Source organism: Galeopterus variegatus, unplaced genomic scaffold, assembly GCF_000696425.1.
Source record: "Galeopterus variegatus unplaced genomic scaffold, G_variegatus-3.0.2 Scaffold301, whole genome shotgun sequence".
NCBI classification, from domain to species: domain Eukaryota; kingdom Metazoa; phylum Chordata; class Mammalia; order Dermoptera; family Cynocephalidae; genus Galeopterus; species Galeopterus variegatus.
The window spans coordinates 545,715-562,880 of NW_007726412.1; the positions used below are offsets into that span (position 1 = coordinate 545,715).

Sequence of the window (17,166 nt, forward strand, 5' to 3'; positions counted from 1 at the left end):
TTATTCCCAGTCTAACAGCTACTATTGTTGCTTGCAATACTTTTTCTACCTGAGATTTTTCTGGAAGCATAACAGTTACAGTTTGGGCTGCAGTCCATTCAACCAATACTTGGTCAAAGAAGGGAAGACACTTTCTAAGTTCCTCAGCCGGCACTCTGCTCTCTCACCCTTCCCTACACTCTTGTTGTAAATCTCTCCTTTCAGTCCTCACCATCTAGAATGTTATTATTTCATATCACTGTAACTCTGTGTTCAAAAATTTAAATAATTGTGGCAATCCTGTCAGGAATTGTCATTTGTTTAGACTTCCGACACGTATTTAAGAAAGGATTGTTGAGTGATTATTCTATGTCAAATTGTGCCTTAAAAAAAAAATTAAAAAGAGAACAAAAAAATTGTGCCTTAAGCGTGCCAAGATAATGAACCAAAATATTACCCTCAGGGAGCTTCCAGTCGGATTAAATTTTCTGGGCCCTTATCTATGAATGTAGGTAAAGATTTAGTCAAAAATTACTAAACCCATAATTTATGTAAATTATATGATCCCTTAAAATTAACTCGCCTGGATTGTGAAGTTACATACCAAAATTGTACTGATTGGGCTAGTCACAGTTTTATATTTTAAAGGAAGCCTGAGTCAACTAGATTATCTTTAAACTGAAACAGGATTAATACACTGTGTTGAAAACTGACTAGATACTAAATATTTGTCTACCAGATACTTCCAAGCCCTGTAATGAATACATATAGTAGCTAAAACACTTTTGTTTAGTATGGCATATTTTTAAATTTAATGATCTTTGAAAAATTTATTTGGAATGATAAACGTTATGTATAGTCAGAATCAGAGAATGTGATTAACATAATCTGAGGGAGGCAAAAGAGGGTCAAAGGCTAAACCATACTTATTTATTTATTATTTATTATAACTTTTATTCAGTTATTTTAGTATATAATAATTTGTTATTCTGAGGACTACGTACTTTAAATGCACTAGCCAAATTCTACCTTCAGATCATGTAATATTTTACTGGAACTTTGCAGATTATTTGAAGGCAGAATAAGACACACTTAGATGAACAAAAGATCATCAAATTCCTCTCCAGAAAAATTACCACGTGTTCTGAGCACACTGTAACTTAAAAATAGGTCAATTGTATTGGTGTACTTCCCTAAATTTTATTTTCCTTGGAATTTGTAGTACATTTGAGTTGGTAAATGTTCATTATTTGCTTTTTACTTATAAGTATTCTTTTCGATTTAAAAACCTAAAAACATGGAAAAAAAAAAGGAAATATCAGCTTGTATGGTCATTACCTTTTTTCTCTGTTAAGAGACCAGGACTTTGAAAATAACATCAGTATGGTTTCTTCATGGTATCTCTGGTCCAGCAGAAAGCAGGAGTCATGTAAATCTCACAGGACACTGTAATCTGAGGTCAAGCCCTTCGGTTGCCGTTCAAAAAATGAGAAATAATAGTAACCACTCGAAGCGACCAAACAAGTGTTGTATATCTTCAAATTAGCTTTGCTGAAGTATGCACAACAGAAATGGCTGAAAAGGAACCCAAAAGATTACAAAGATTCAAAAGAGAATTCCTTATCAATAATTTTAATATTGAAATTAGTTTTTAATTGACATATGTTTTCAGACCCCTTTTTATGACACCATTCTGGATTTTGATTTTATAAAGTAGAAATGGTGCCATTTCCCAGCACAAGAAAACGGGCATGAGATGGTGGGATGGATGGGCAAATGCTGCCATCTTCTGGCAGAAGTCTGACCAAATAGAAAGATGGAAAAAAACTGAAAGCTGGTGACAAGCATCATTTGAAAAACAAATAACTTTTCCAATGTTTTTAACAGGAGTGTGATCAAGTTCATATAGATGATGTTTCTTCTGATGATAATGGGCAGGACTTAAGGTAAGTCAAGCCTATCAGTATGCTTTTTCCTACAGAAATTCTGCTATGGAGTTTCGCACATGTAATTATTTATTTTATTTCTTTTTAATGTATTTTGGGTGTTGCAGTACCTACAGTTTTGCAACTGATGGCTTCCATGCAGCTGCAAGTAGTGCAAACCTTTGTTTGCCAACAGGTGTGAGAGGAGGGGTTGACTGGATGAGGAAATTGGCTTTTCGTTACAGAAGAGTAAAGGAATTATATAACACCTACAAGAACAATGTCGGAGGTATGTGTGGCTTTTTTAATCTAATAAAGGGACTTTGGGTATAGGTAGAAAGTGCACTTTTGTGTTAGAGACTGTTCTGCTGTAAAATAAATCAGTAAAAGCTCATGCTGGACTACGTTGAGCCAGAATTTTAACTTTCTTAAAATTGGTGGGAAAAAAAGCAAATGCAAAGTGAAACATGCTCCTCTGTCAACATGGACTGGGAATTCCTTGTGAAATCTTGTGCCTAGATGTTTGGTCAAGATTTATAGCAGGGCATTTAGTTTACTTTATCAGCTGGTTCTGGTGAGAACCAAACAGAGGAAGTAGAAAGGCAATAGAAAAAGATCTTTCTAAAGAAGAGAGCCTCAAACATTGAAGCAGAATTGATAGCAAGGATTACCTTTCTGGAATTTTATCAGAAATAATTATAAAGCAGTGCTTTACGTCATTTCAAAGCCTTTCAACAAGTCTATTTTATGTTTTAAAAAATCACGTTTTCTGACAGTGTATCTTTCTCATGTGTAGTATTTACTGTGATTTTCATGGTTTTTAAAAGTTCAAGTACTCTAAATAGTCTAGGTAATATCTAAACCATTTTATTCTCATCCATACATTTTACAGGTGATATCAAACCTGCGATATCAAAACTAAGGTCCTGGATGTGCTTCTAGATATAATAAACCTTGATCTCTATTATTTGGTCAATTTTAGGTCAACATGATTCCTAAGGTTTGTTATGAGGTCACATAAGATTATTCTCCCAGGGTTTTTTGGTTTTTATTTTCTGTTTCTTTTTTATTTTTTCTGACCAGTAAGGGGATCGCTACCCTCGGCACAGTGTGGTCTGCACCGCGCTCAGCCAGTGAGCTAACCGGCCATCCCTATATAGCATCCGAACCTGCGGCCTTGGTGCTATCAGCACTGCACTCTCCCAAGTGAGCCACGGGGCCAGCCCTTAATAGCATTATTTTTTTAAAAGGGAAGGTAATTGAAGAGCATAAACCAAGTACAGCTAAATGTACATGTACATACTATGGATGTGTATATTCACATATATGTCATAAAATGCAATATAATAAAATTGGTATTGATGGTATATATATATATATAAAATCACGTATGCATGTGTACATCATGAGGGCTTGCCTGTGGAGCTGTTCATCTTGTATCTCCACTGCTTAGCACTGAAACACATAATAGATGCTCAGTAAATACCCGATAAATTCTAGAGAACAAAAAAGTAGAACCATAGACAATAATAATGTTAGTACCAAAAGGGAGCTTAGATATGGAAAACCTTCATTTCCAAATAAGAAATTGGCTTCTGCCGGCTACTGCCTCACCCAGGGTTCTAGGGGAAAAACTCTGGTTTTCTAATTCACTCTAATTCTGTTTACAAGATACTTTTATAAAATTAAATAAATAGATTTTCTAGTTAAACTAATTGTGGGTAATATGTTTAACTTTAAAATAAATATCCCTTTGGGAATTCTGAAATTTTACCATTCAGATATTTCATTATTTCCCTCTTGCAGAGTATTATTAAAATAATTTAGAAATTAAGAAAATTGCTAAGAAATAATCTTATGACTTAAAATTTTTAAAAAATGCATTAGAGTCCATTTTCTGTCATACACAAGCCTTTACTGATATGAGGAAAAATGAGACTTGCTAGAAATTATAAATATTGATTTTAAAAAATCATCCAACTGTATATGTGCTCCCACTATTCTGAAATTTAAACAATTTAAATAAGAAATCTTCCTTTTTAATGAATTTATGTGATATTGTTTTATCATAAAAGCAAGGATTGGGTCTTTTTATAAAAAGTGAGCATGCCTACCTCTTTTTATCATAACATCCATGTCATTGTCCACCATTGCCTGCAGCTGTCATGCACTCCAGGGTTTTAAACACAATACTTAATTTCTTTCTCCAAAACGATGTATTTATAACCGCATTAGCACTCGTATTAGAAACATTCTTACATCTACATGTGATGATGCCACTATTACTGTTTCAAAGTTGAAATGACTGTGATTATTAAGAAACTAAACATTTTCAGACAGCTGGAATGTTGGAGGTTCGTGTCCCTCGGGTGGGAAAGCCGACCGCTGCTCCAGAGCTGATGGGGCACAGTCTATTGGAGTAGGACTCAGGCTGGGGTGTTTTCAAAGCACTTAAGGTGATCGGCATCCACTGCATCAGATTCTCGGTTCAGTGAGAGCAGAGACTGGGGCCCACTTTTTCACTGTTATGCCCTCAATGTCTAGCCCAGTACCTGACACCTAGAACTTGTTCAGTATATATATTCATTGAATGAATGAATGAATAATCAATTCTGAAATGAAGGATCAATATTAATATACATCTATATCTCATTCCATTTATGATATAGACTGAAATAAAAATTATCTATGCTAGATAGAAGAAAGACCAAACTAAATATTCTGAAAAAATATTCATCCCTTGACTTTGCCTTGCTTTTTGGTGTTGCAGGACTCCTTGGCCCTGCCAAGAGAGATGCATGGTTGCAGTTAAGGGCCGAGATTGAAGGGCTGACAGATTCCTGGCTAACAAATGCACTTAAGTCTTTATCAATTATTAGTACTAGGTAAGTGGGATTGCTGCCCTTTCTATGTTTATTGTATTGAAGATTTAAGTTCTAATTCCAAAATATTGATAAAAAAAGTCTTAGTTCCTGGACTATTTTATTTATTTATTTATATTGGTTATGAATATTCATGAGATACAAAGCTAATTGTCACCCCTCCTGTCCAAGACGTGAAGTGCAGATCCATACTGGTAGCACGCCCATTACCACAAATTGCAATTGTACCCCGTGTCCCCCACCCAATTATACCCAACCTCCCTCCCCCTCCCCCTTTCCCCCCCACTCCACTTTGTAGCCCTAGGTATGCTCTTTCCCTCTGCAAATCCAACACACCACTGTGGTCTTTCTTTCCTTCCTTCTTTCTCTCTTAGCTCCCACTTATGAGTGAGCACATGTGGTATTTATCCCTCTGTGCTCTGCTTATTTCACTCAACATAAGTTTCTCCAAGCTCACCCATGTTGTTGAAAATGGGAGAATTTCATCCTTTTTTATGGCAGAATAGTAGTCCATGGTGTATATATACCATAGTTTCTTTATCCAGTCATCCATTAATGGACATTTAGGTTGGTTCCATATCTTGGCTATTGTAAACAGAGCTGTGATGAACATGGGAATGCAGGTATCCCTTTGACATAATGATTTTCATTCCTCTGGGTATATACATAGAAGTGGGGTTGCTGGATCATACAGAATATCTATCTATAGTTGTTTGAGAAACCTCTGTACTGTTTTCCAGAGTGGTTGTACTAATTTACAGTCCCACCAACAGTGCAGGAGAATTCGCTTCTCTCCACACATTTGCCAGTATTTGTTATTCACTGTCTTTTATATTTTAGCCAGTCTAACTGGGGTGAGGTGGTATCTCAATGTGGTTTTAATTTGCATTTCCCCGATGACTAGTGATGTTGAGCATTTTTTCATGTATCTGTTGGCCATTAAAAAATGTCCATTCAGCTCCTTTGCCAATTTTTTAATTTGATTATTTGTTTTCTTACTGTGTAATTGCTTGAGTTCCTTGTATATTATGGATATTAATCCCTTGTTGGATGCATAATTTGCAAAAATTTTCTCCAACAACTCTGTAGGTTGTTGTTTCACTCTGTTGATTGTTTCCTTTGCTGTGCAGAAGCTTGTGAGTTTGATATAGTCCCATTTCTTTATTTTTTTCTTTTGTTGCTTGTGCTTTTGTGCTCATGTTCATAAAGTCCGTGCCCAGACCTAATTCCTGAAGTGTTTCACCTGTATTTTCCCTTAGTAATTTTACAGTTTCAGGTCTTATACTTAAGTCTGTAATTAACTTTGAGTTGATTTTAGTACATGGTGAGAGGTGCATGTCTAGATTCATTTTTCTGCATATGTATATCCAATTTTCCCAGCACCACTTATTGAAGAAGCAGTCTTTTCCCCAATGTATGTTTTTGTTGCCTTTGTCAAATATCAGATGGCTGTAAGCCTGAGGGGTGATTTCTGGGTTCTCTATTCTGTTGCACTGGTCTGATTGTCTATTTTTATACCAGCACCATGCTGTTTTGGTTACTGTAGCATTGTAGTATAATTTGAAGTCAGGTAACATTATGCCTTAGGCTTTATTTATTTATTTATCCTTTGCTCATGATTGCTTTGGCTATTCGGGACCTTTTGTTGTTCCATATGAAAGTTAAGATTGTTTTTTCCATTTTTGTGAAGAATGTCATTGGTATTTTGATGGGGATTGCGTTAAATTTGTAGATTGCTTTGGGTAGTATAGACATTTTCACAATGCTAATTCTTCCAATCCAAGAGGATAGAATATCTTTCCATCTTTTTTTGTCTTCCTTAGTTTCTTTTAGTAGTGGTTTGTAGTTCTTACTGAAGTTATTAACCAGCTCTACGAGTTTTTTGATAGAGTCGTTAGTATTTTCTGTATATAGTATCATGGTGTCATCTGCAAATAGAGACAGTTTGACTTCATCTTTTCCAATCTGGATTCCCTTTCTTTCTTTCTCTTAACTGATTGCTCTGGCTGGTACCTCCAGTACTATGTTAAATAGAAGTGGTGAGAGTGAGCATCCTTGTCTTATTCCTGTTCATAGGGTAAAAACCCTCAGTTTTTCCTCATTCAGTATGATACTGGTGGTGGACTTGTCATAAATGGCTTTTATTGTGTTGAGATACTTTCCTTCTATATCTAATTTGTTGAGAGTCTTTATCATGAAGGGATGTTGAATTTTGTCAAATGCTTTTTCAGCATCTATTGAGATAATCATATGGTCTCTGTCCTTTAGTTTGTTGATGTGGTGTATCACATTTATTGACTTTCATATGTTGAACCATCCTTGCATTCCTGAGATGAATCCCACTTGATCATGGTGTATAATTTTTTAAAAGTGTTGCTGTATTCTGATTACTAATATTTTGTTGAGGATTTTTGCATCTAGGTACATCAAGGATATTGGCCTGTAATTTCCCTTTTTTGTTGTGTCTTTATCTGGTTTTGGAATCAGTTATGTTGGCCTCATAGAATGAGTTTGGGAGAATAGCTTCTGTTTCAATTTTTTGGAATCATTTGGGGAGAATTAGTATTAACGCCTCTTTAAAAGTTTGATGGATTTCAGCTGTAGATCCATCTGGACCTGGACTTTTCTTTGTTGGAAGATTGCTGATTACAGCTTCAATCTCGTTGCTTGTTATTGGTCCGTTCAGGTTTTCTCTCTTCTTCTTGGTTCAATCTGGGTAGTTTGTATGTGTCAAGAAACTTGTCCATATCTTCCAGATTTTCATATTTGCTGTCATACAGTTGTTTAAATAATAGACTATTTTAGAGTTTGAAAGGACCTAACAATTCACTGAGCCCAGTGGTTTTCAATTTCTGTGTGTGCGTGCTTTGAAATTGGGGAGGGTTGCTACTTCTCAGAATAACCAGGAGATCCCATCCCTCCATCCTTCTCTCCTGATAACCAATGATAATCCCAACAGACTGTTTACATGACTTCTCATGAAAAAGGAAAGAGCAGTCTGGGTGATAGAGTACAGGGCGTGATGGCAAAAATAAAACAGTACTGTTTATACAAAGAATGCCTGTTTTAGGTCTTTTAGACCATATTAAATGCATCAGAAAAGCAGGAGAAAGCTCTTGAAAAAATTCTAACCTTTGTGTTGTTTGAACTAAATTGTAAAATATCCTGACTTGTTAGTGTAGATAATAGAATTAAATAGATTTATAACTGGTTGAATAACCATGTGCCATAAATGTGAATTCATAAAGAAGTATAAGTCTGGAAAGTGATAGCCAGTGAGGTATGATTGATTAATCTGTGTCCTGTGCTATTTCATAGTTTGATTTCTGAGTTAGATGAATCAGTAGAAGCATGCTTTGCAAATTTGTGGGTAACACAGCCTTCAAATAAAGAGGTTATTTAGACTGATTGAGTCAGGATACAGAAAAACCTGGGCTGGGTCAAAGGAGAGTCTAATATTAAGAACACGAAAGTAACGGGGTATGTGTCAAATCCTGCTCATGGCTTCTGACCACGTGACATGATCAGGATCTACATCGGTAGCAGAAGACTCAGTGGAGAGTGGAGGGAGAAGTAGCTTCCTGTGTCTGATTGGGGAAGCCACAGCAGAGTACTTTGCTCCATTCTGGATATCATATTCCAGCAGGGGCCGTGACAGAGTTGAAGCATCCTGTGTCCAGTGGAGTGGCCTCGATTTCTCTGTGTCTCTGTGAAGGAAAGAATTAGGACCATTGACTAGGGATCCTAAGAAGGGAGATTCTGGCTCCTCCTAAGAAGAATTATCTAACAATTAGAGTTATTTGAGTCCAGTGATCTCTGTAACTGTTGACATGGAGACCAAAGGTCAGGGAAGCCGCAACATGAGGACTCCTGAGCCCCTGAAATTGTGTAGAAAATGTAGTGGAATGTGCATCTCCCTGGGGAGGAGGTCAGCAACTTTCATTATTTCTAAAAGATATCTCCTAGATAGTTGAAAACCAAAGATTATGACATTATTACACAAAATTATATACATTATGTTATTCATATTATGTTACTTATAGATTATTATTAGGCAAATGGCCTTAAAGCAACTATAGGATATGTGCTTTTAAGAAATAAATTAAAGTATAGCAAGGAAGGGAAAGAGAAAAAGAAGCCAATACACACCGAATACTTAAGTGCCATGAAATTTGCTACGTCACCCACATATATTACCATATTGGTAGGTTTGACAAAATGCCTGGGATGTCAGAAAAACAGGTATTTATACAAAACATTGTTCAAATATGTATCAGAGCTTTTAGCAAAATTAAGTTGTCCTCTGACCCTAATTCCTCTTCTCTGAATATAGTCTAAAGACATAGTCAAAGTTGTAGGAAAAAATTTAGATATCATTATTTATAATATTGAAAAATCAAAAGCCATCTATGTAACTAAACTTAACTTTAAAAAATTAAAGTGCTCCACATGGCAGAGTAATTTGCACACATTATGTTTTTTTCTGAGAGAGGGGGAATAATAACCAATATGATATAAACAATTGGCACATGATATAAGTAAATAAAGTAGCATACGAAATTGTGTATATGGTCCTAAAGGAAAAAAAGTCTGTACACAAAAACTAACACTGAAAGTAAATGCACAAAATGGGAAGGCAGTTATCTCTGGATGGTTGGACAATTGGTGCTTTTTATTTTCTTCTTTATATTTGTCTTCTTTTTATAAACTTTATAAATATATGCAATGTTTATAATTAAAACAAGAAATTGGGTGACTCAGAATATCACATAGTGTAAGTGGTGAAACTGGATTTCAAAACTATGTTTCTAAAGTTAAAAAAGCTATGCATTATTTTATTCCACCATGTTTTCATTCTGTAGCATTCAGCTATATGTGAGTTTGAGTAGCATCTTGTTTTGAGGAAATATTATGTAGAACTTTAAGTGACACCATATAGTCATGGATTGGTTTATTATTCTTAATAATCTGTATTATTTGGGGAGTTTCTATATCTGCTGGTAGGCAGTAATTGTTGAATATTGAAAGAGGCCATTTATTATGGAATTTAGAAACCACAATGACAATTTTAAAACTGTACTATTAGAACTTATTTAGTATTAGCAAACAAGTATGTATATTTCCTCCATATTTTAGGAGTAACTGTGTAAATGTCTTGGTGACGACAACCCAACTGATCCCAGCGCTTGCGAAGGTTCTCCTCTATAGTTTAGGAGGTGCTTTCCCCATTGAGAATATTTACAGTGCAACTAAAATAGGTAAGGATATTATTTAAATTCTGTATAGAATGTACTCACATCTGTGTTTGGGAGGATTTTCTTAATGTGTGCCTTTGCATGGTTCCCTTTTTCATCAATTTTCCTATTAGAGCATCAAGTAAATTTGGGTAAAGTCCAAATAACAAAGCCCTCTGCAACTCACTATACAAATGCAACTTTTATGAGAATTTGGCTAGCGAAATTCTGAGTTCTGTATCTGAGTAGTTCTGACTCATTCTGTATGTTTCAGTGAGTATTGCAGCACATTTTATCTAAATAATATATACTATCTCTAGCCATGGTATTTAATAGTTTAATTAGTATGGTATGTAATATTACACCTTGCATATGCAATAATCTAGATCTAAGATAAAATACTATTTTGGCATTACAGGGGAGTCTTGAATTGAACTAGTGTCCTTAATTCCAGAAGAAAAAAAAAGAATTTCATGAATTAAAAAACATAACTGGAATATTCATAACACAAGTGGCTGGAAATCCACATTTCTAGAATGTTCAGTAGTAATCAAAGAACTACAGCCTTGGTGTTCTTTAGATAACGTCTATCTGTGGAGCCATCTTTTGACTTTAAGTGCAATTCACAGACTTGGACTTCTAATAAATGTTCAAAAACAAAACTTCGTCAACTTCTTCCATCTTGAAAGAGTTAAAAGAAAACAGCTTGTGTATTCCAGTATCTGTCAAGGAAATGCCTGGGAAAATATGGGTTATGTAATGTGCTCTGAAGGTCAGCAAACGCAGGCTTTGGAACGTTGACAAGAGAAGTTCAAAATCCTAAAATCCCCCACCAAAAATAACCTGCCCTGGGCCTTGAAGAGGTATGATACTTGCTTTGGCAAAAGGAGCCCCAAATCGCAGCTGTTTGGGGAGCATAGTTAAAGGGAGCCAAACTTTCATAAAGTTAATTGCACATTGTCATAACCACTGCAATTCAGAGCCAGATACCAATTCCATACATTTGTTACATGAATGTATGTATGTATGTTAGCAGGACTAATATAGAGAACATGATTTTGTTTTTTGAAAAATCAAATAATTGTATACCAGAAAACTACTTCTTTTAATAAGAACAATATAGTGTTTTATTGACCAAATTGTTTCTTATATTTAATCTGAAAAAAAATCATTTTTATTATTCCCTTTAAGCTAGTATTTTTTTGGAGTTCTGAACTATCAGATTAACGAAAAAAGGCAAAATTAGCCTTGGCTATATGAGCATTCTGGGAATGAAAATCAGAGAATAATGCCAATGCTGTAAAAATAAAGAACATGTAGAAATTCCACAGTGGTATTCCCATAGGGCAATCAGAGAATACTGGTGTTATCAGTGCTGTGGCCCGTTTGGACAGCACCCTTAGTGCAATCAATCTGAGCCAGACTAGTTCTCACCCACTTGAAGAAAGAAGTTGTTTATAAAGGTAAATCCACATCTTAGTATTTCCTCTTTACTTAAAGATGAACCTTCAATTTTCACACTAATATATTAATCTGACATATCTAGACTACTTAAAATAAATTAGATAAAATTGATTTATAGAATTAAATAAACAAATGTTGTTAAAGCTTATAGTTGCCTATAAAATTATTCCAGTACTGTTTTGGTGGAGTAAAACATGCTAACATTTTCTTTAGTTCGAATGCTTAACGCTACTGACTTTTCTGAAGTGTGAAACACATTTGTTTAACAATCTGTCCTAAGTAAAGACTTACGTTATTCAAACATGTGTGCTGATTTCATAAACCCGGAAGGTATAAGGTAGTGCAAGCAATGTTCAACAGAAATTAACACTTTATTATCTTCAGGGTAATGAATGCAATGGCTGAAAGAATAAGCAGTGCGTTGTTTTTCAGGCAAGGAAAGCTGTTTTGAGCGTATAGTGTCCAGATTTGGCACTAACATAACTTATGTTGTGATTGGAGATGGCCGAGATGAGGAGCATGCCGCTAACCAGGTAACTTCACTCTGAACTTTATCTCGTTTATCTTCCAGGAAAAGAAAGTTGCTTTGAACGAATAATGCAAAGGTTTGGCAGAAAAGTAGTATATGTTGTAATTGGGGATGGTGTAGAAGAAGAACAGGCAGCAAAAAAGGTAACCTGTCTCAAAACAATGTTGGTGTGATACTTCTGATGCAAGCCTTTTTGTTTGCATTCCTGTAGTTTGGCCCCATGGCAGCTTGACAAACTATTTAAATTTATAGATGCAAAGCAATAAGAGCATGAGAGGGTCAGTCCTTAACATTCAAATAAACCATTTGGAGTCTAGCATTTTTTGCCTGAAATTTGGTAGGAAATGCAGAAATATTTAGATATATTTATCTGTGTGTGTAAGTGCGTGTGTATAAAGTAAATATATATAATAAATATATATTCGTGTATGTGGTTGTATACGTTTATATACACACAGTGCGCACAGATATAGATGATGCAGTAATCTGTAAGAAAGATGAGGGAAAACTTAAGCATATGAAATTTAACAAGATAAAGAAGTTTAATGAGCTCCACAGAAAAATCATGTGAGTGGCTCATGAGTACCATATGCATTGTGGTCCTGTGAGTATCTAGAAATAGGTATGCTTCATGATTAAAATTGCTGAGGGTAGATTTAATAGCCAAAGAAAAAAACTGTTGCAAGAGATTGTAATAAGTGCTATTGGAATGGGATGTATTATTTAGATCCTTCTGTGCCATCTTGTTTTAAAAGACCTAGATGCAATGTGCTTCAATCTTCTAGAAGAGTGCTGTCTTTGTTGGTGAGCCATTGGTTCTTGATGGAAGCCAAGCAGTTGGCTTTGAACATATTCAGAAGATCTCTTGGCCCTAGATATTTAAATAAGCCTTTTCATTTGGCCCATATTTCTGAGGAAGAAACCAAGGTAATTAGAAACCATTAAATAGTTGGTTTAGCATCGAAAAGGAGCAATGTCAGGATTGGCCCCCTAGAACAGACTATTGGTCAACACAACACTGAGATCCACTGCTTTCTTTACTGAATGATAGTGAAATATCATATAGCCAAGCTAAAAATGGTAGAATTTATAAAACAAAGCAAAATGATGAATTAGTATTTTTAAACAATGACATATTAGCGTATATTGTTTTACGTAGAAAGAATGTTATCCTTATTATCCTGAGAAGATTTTAAATCACTATCTAATAAAGCCTTCACTAAACACTTGCATGTACTGGAGTGTTTACCTGATTTCTGTTTTCCAAAAAAATAGCAACATTAAGAACAATTTTATAGAAAGGTTTATGGCTGTAATAGAAAGGGAAAGGAAATGATTTATGTTTCTAGTCAATTCAAATCAAGCAAAATGGAGGAGAAAGCGCCTCCACTTCAGAAGGTTTGGTGACAGTGCTGGCAGTCATACTTGAAATTCTCCATGCTTTTCCATCACATCCAGAGAGCTGGTGCAGGCTCTGCCTGCCACAGAGCACCCCAGTCTTAATTAACAGTGTCAATGACCCAAGACAGCATACTGGCCCCAAAGACATTCTGTATGAGGTCAGGGCTGCAGCTTCAAGAAATACAACTTTCATTGCTGACTGCTACTAGTCACACACAACTGAAATATCTTCTGGAGTTTGTCAATGTCCTGAGTCCATGTTGTTTTGATTTTTCATATTGTCAACATAATTACATACAACAAATAATAGTCAATGATGCAGCCACACCAGCGAACATTTCCATGTCTTTTAGCATATGTGAAATTCACATATATCTAAGACAGGACTAATAAAATTCACTTTTCCAAACCAATAGTAGTATATGCCTTTGAAAACTGAAACTTACCAAGTCCACCACAGTTATCCATGTTATGAAAGGGTAGACTTGGTATACCAGTTGTTCTACTTTCTGCTTTACACCTGAAACTTCAGAAGAAAAAGGCCTGACTCCAAATGGATAAGAATCTCAGATGGAATGCTATTTCCGAATGATTGTTTATGTAGGTACAGTTTTGGTGATGGTGAAAGCTTATAACTCTATTTTGAAACACAGGTGGTTGGTTTCTGTAGTACCCAAAATGCATGCTTTTCTTTGGATGTAGCAGTAATCGCATGTGCAGAAATATCAAATACCGTTTTGTTATTACAAATAGATCTGAGCTGAATGAAAAAAAATATTACTTCTAGGTGAATTTCTGTGCTTTAATTTGACCTAAAACATACTTCATTTGAGAAATTTAAGAAGAAATATCAAAGTTTAGGAATAGGAATATATAACTGTGCTCCCCTATAGAAATAATATAATGCAAGTTACATATGTAATTTTAATTTTCTAGAAGCCATTTTAAAAAAGAAAAAGATACGTAGAATTAATTTTAATAATATATTTGAATTAACCCAGTATACCCAAAATATTGTCTCAGCACTTAATTGATGTAAAAATTATTGATGTGATGTGTACAATTTTTTTTGTTCTAAGTCTTTGAAATTTAGTACGCATTTTAAACTAACTATATTTCAATTGCTCAATAGCCACAAGTGCCTAGTGGCTACCATATTAGGCAGGAAAAAATTATATAGCGATAGTGATTATTATTATGATTCTTAATTTTTTAAAGAAAATGCCTTTTTTCATGTTTTATATATATACATATTTCTATTGTATACATGAATATGTATTCATACATATACATTCTAGAAGTTGCCATCAGCCCAGCTTACAATAATGTCATCACTATAGTGCAATGGTGCAGTGTTTTGTTTTGTTTTTTGTTATAGTCTTCAGGGAGGATTTATTATACTTTTTTTTTTTCTAATCACCCCCTTCCATGAAATTTTAGTGCTACATATGTACTTTATTGTCGTATATCTTTGGAGGGACACAAACCATTGTAATGTCTAAGATGTTTTTGCCCCTTAAGAACCCATTTTTGTCTCCTCAGGATGACATTTTTCCAACTGAAAATGCATGCTAGAGTTCTTTCTCTCAACCCCATGCCAGAGAAATAATCAGGCTCAAGTTATTCATTATCACAGACAAGTAAGAAAGTTATTCCCACATTTTTCCTTTATATAGTTCAGCTTCAAGTTATTTTTTACACAGAAAGGAATTCACCCTCTTTTCCTCTCAAATAGACAAAAGGCCTTGCACTTAGGAAGTTTATCATTTTATTTTATTTTTAACTGAGAGATGGACCTTTAGGAGTGATGAACCTATTAAAACTTGCTTTCGGGCCGGCCCGGTGGCGCACTGCTACAGTGCGCCGCTTGGGAGCGCTGCGACGCTCCCGCCGAGGGTTCGAATCCCACATACAGACCGGTTCCTGCTCACTGGCTGAGCGAGGTGCGGACGCAACACTGAGGGTTGCGATCCCGTTGCCGGTCCCGGTCCGGTACAGGCGCGACACTGAGGGTTGCGATCCGTTGCCGGTCACGAAAAAAGACAAAAAGGAAAAAAAAAAAAACAAAAAAACTTGCTTTCCATCAGCCAGGTAGGACTTGACGCCCACTAGCTTTCCCAGATGGTGAGGCTGGTAATGATACTTCCCAGAATAAGTATTAAACTACCTAATAAATTTTAATATTTGCTTTTATTATCATTAAAATCCAGTTCAGATCTATTTCTCTATTATTTTGGCAATGCCATATTGTTGCTGCCAAGACTTCAGATATGATCACTTCTCCTTGAAACTCCCTCTCTTTGTCTTGGGTGGACTCCATGTCCTTGTGTATTCTGCTGCTTCATTGAGATGATGGTTTTGATCTCTCTCCGTTCCTCATTCCTTCCCTTTTTCTCTCCCATCCCTGCTTCTCTTAATGACACAGCACAACATGCCCTTTTGGAGGATATCAAGTCACTCAGACCTCTTGGCTCTACATCAAGCACTGGAATTAGAATATTTGTAACTGTGTTCTCTAGCTGGAAGATCTGGGTTTTTATATATATATATATATATATCTCAAGTACACTGAATTTTTATGTGTGATTCAATGCCTCTGGCTTTACACATATAAATTGTCTTAAAGGATGAAATCATATTTGGAATGAAAATTCCAGAATGAAGAATTCAGATTGCTGAATGGAATTAAACTTTAGTGCTACAGAAGGGAAACTCTATGGTCTTATATTTACAACACTTTAATTGTTTTTTAAAAAATTCTGTGGAGGTTGCTGGTACACACCGTATGAGTCCTAACTGGAATTAACAGCTTAAGCAAAGAATTCTTACCCTGGCAAAGCAGCAACACACATACTCCGTCTGACAAGGTGATCAACAACATTCCTCAAAATGGGAGATCTTCTCAGCTCTGAGGTTTGAATCTGACTTTAGCCTACCTAGCCCAGAAAATCTGAATTGGAATGCACTCAGACTGTATAAGGACAGTCCTATCTAGACCTGTAATTTGTGTAAATTATTGATGAAAATAATTTACTGTGACTTTATTAGCAGCTGACTTTGAAAGTGGATGGATGCAATTTTTCTTTCATTTGTTGGGGAGGGGCGAGGGAGGGTACATGGGAATATAATATTGTCTCTTTTTTAAGTTTGGCAAACAGAATGTTCATACTGATGTGTTGTGCCTTAAAGACAAGACAGCATTTGTGTGTTACAATGTAACTTTGGTTAAAATCTCTGTAGATAATGAAACACAAAAACCTTTGTGATAATTCTTAACATGACCAAATTTAAAATTCAAGCTATCAAAGCTTAATATTGCATCAACAAGAAACTGAGTATTTGTTGCAATAAGAAAACAATAATAATAAAGGAAAGCTTGTATTTTATTTGGGTTCTTAATAATTCCAGTTATTATATGAGGCAACTATTTATGCATCCAACCACAGGCAGAAGGTTTGGGAAAGACTGTGGGACCCTTACTTAGAAAGTGAAATGTATGTCTCAAGTACCCTTTCTACAGTTTTACTGAGAAAACTAAGAGCCATATTCACAACGACTTGCACAGTTTTCAGTTTGAGAAATATCGGTGTGTGTAAGTTGCATAAGGAAAATATGCAAATCATAAGCAATTATTACTCAAAACGTTTTTAGAATTTGCAGTGAACATGGCTTAAAATAAAGTAAAGTTTATTCCCAGTGTCATTGTGAAAATGAAATGTCACCAGTAATGGAAGGCAGATGCCCCAGATGTC

The 17,166-nt window shown here is 35.4% G+C and overlaps 1 protein-coding gene across 2 annotated transcripts in view; it reads left to right on the forward strand.

Moving 5' to 3' along the window:
• The window catches only part of EYA4 (EYA transcriptional coactivator and phosphatase 4), a 254,223-nt gene extending 237,553 nt beyond the window's left edge, over nt 1–16,670 (forward strand). The window contains exons 14-19 of one of the 2 annotated variants that reach the window (XM_008567174.1): nt 1,867–1,925; nt 2,033–2,193; nt 4,675–4,789; nt 9,923–10,044; nt 11,917–12,017; nt 15,840–16,670. In XM_008567174.1, coding sequence (XP_008565396.1) covers nt 1,867–1,925; nt 2,033–2,193; nt 4,675–4,789; nt 9,923–10,044; nt 11,917–12,017; nt 15,840–15,920 — 639 coding nt within the window. In that variant the 3' untranslated portion in view covers nt 15,921–16,670. Of the gene's footprint in view, nt 1–1,866; nt 1,926–2,032; nt 2,194–4,674; nt 4,790–9,922; nt 10,045–11,916; nt 12,018–12,055; nt 12,157–15,839 lie in introns of both variants that reach the window. The other variant, XM_008567175.1, reaches the window with a different exon arrangement.
• Nucleotides 16,671–17,166: the final 496 nt, after the last annotated feature.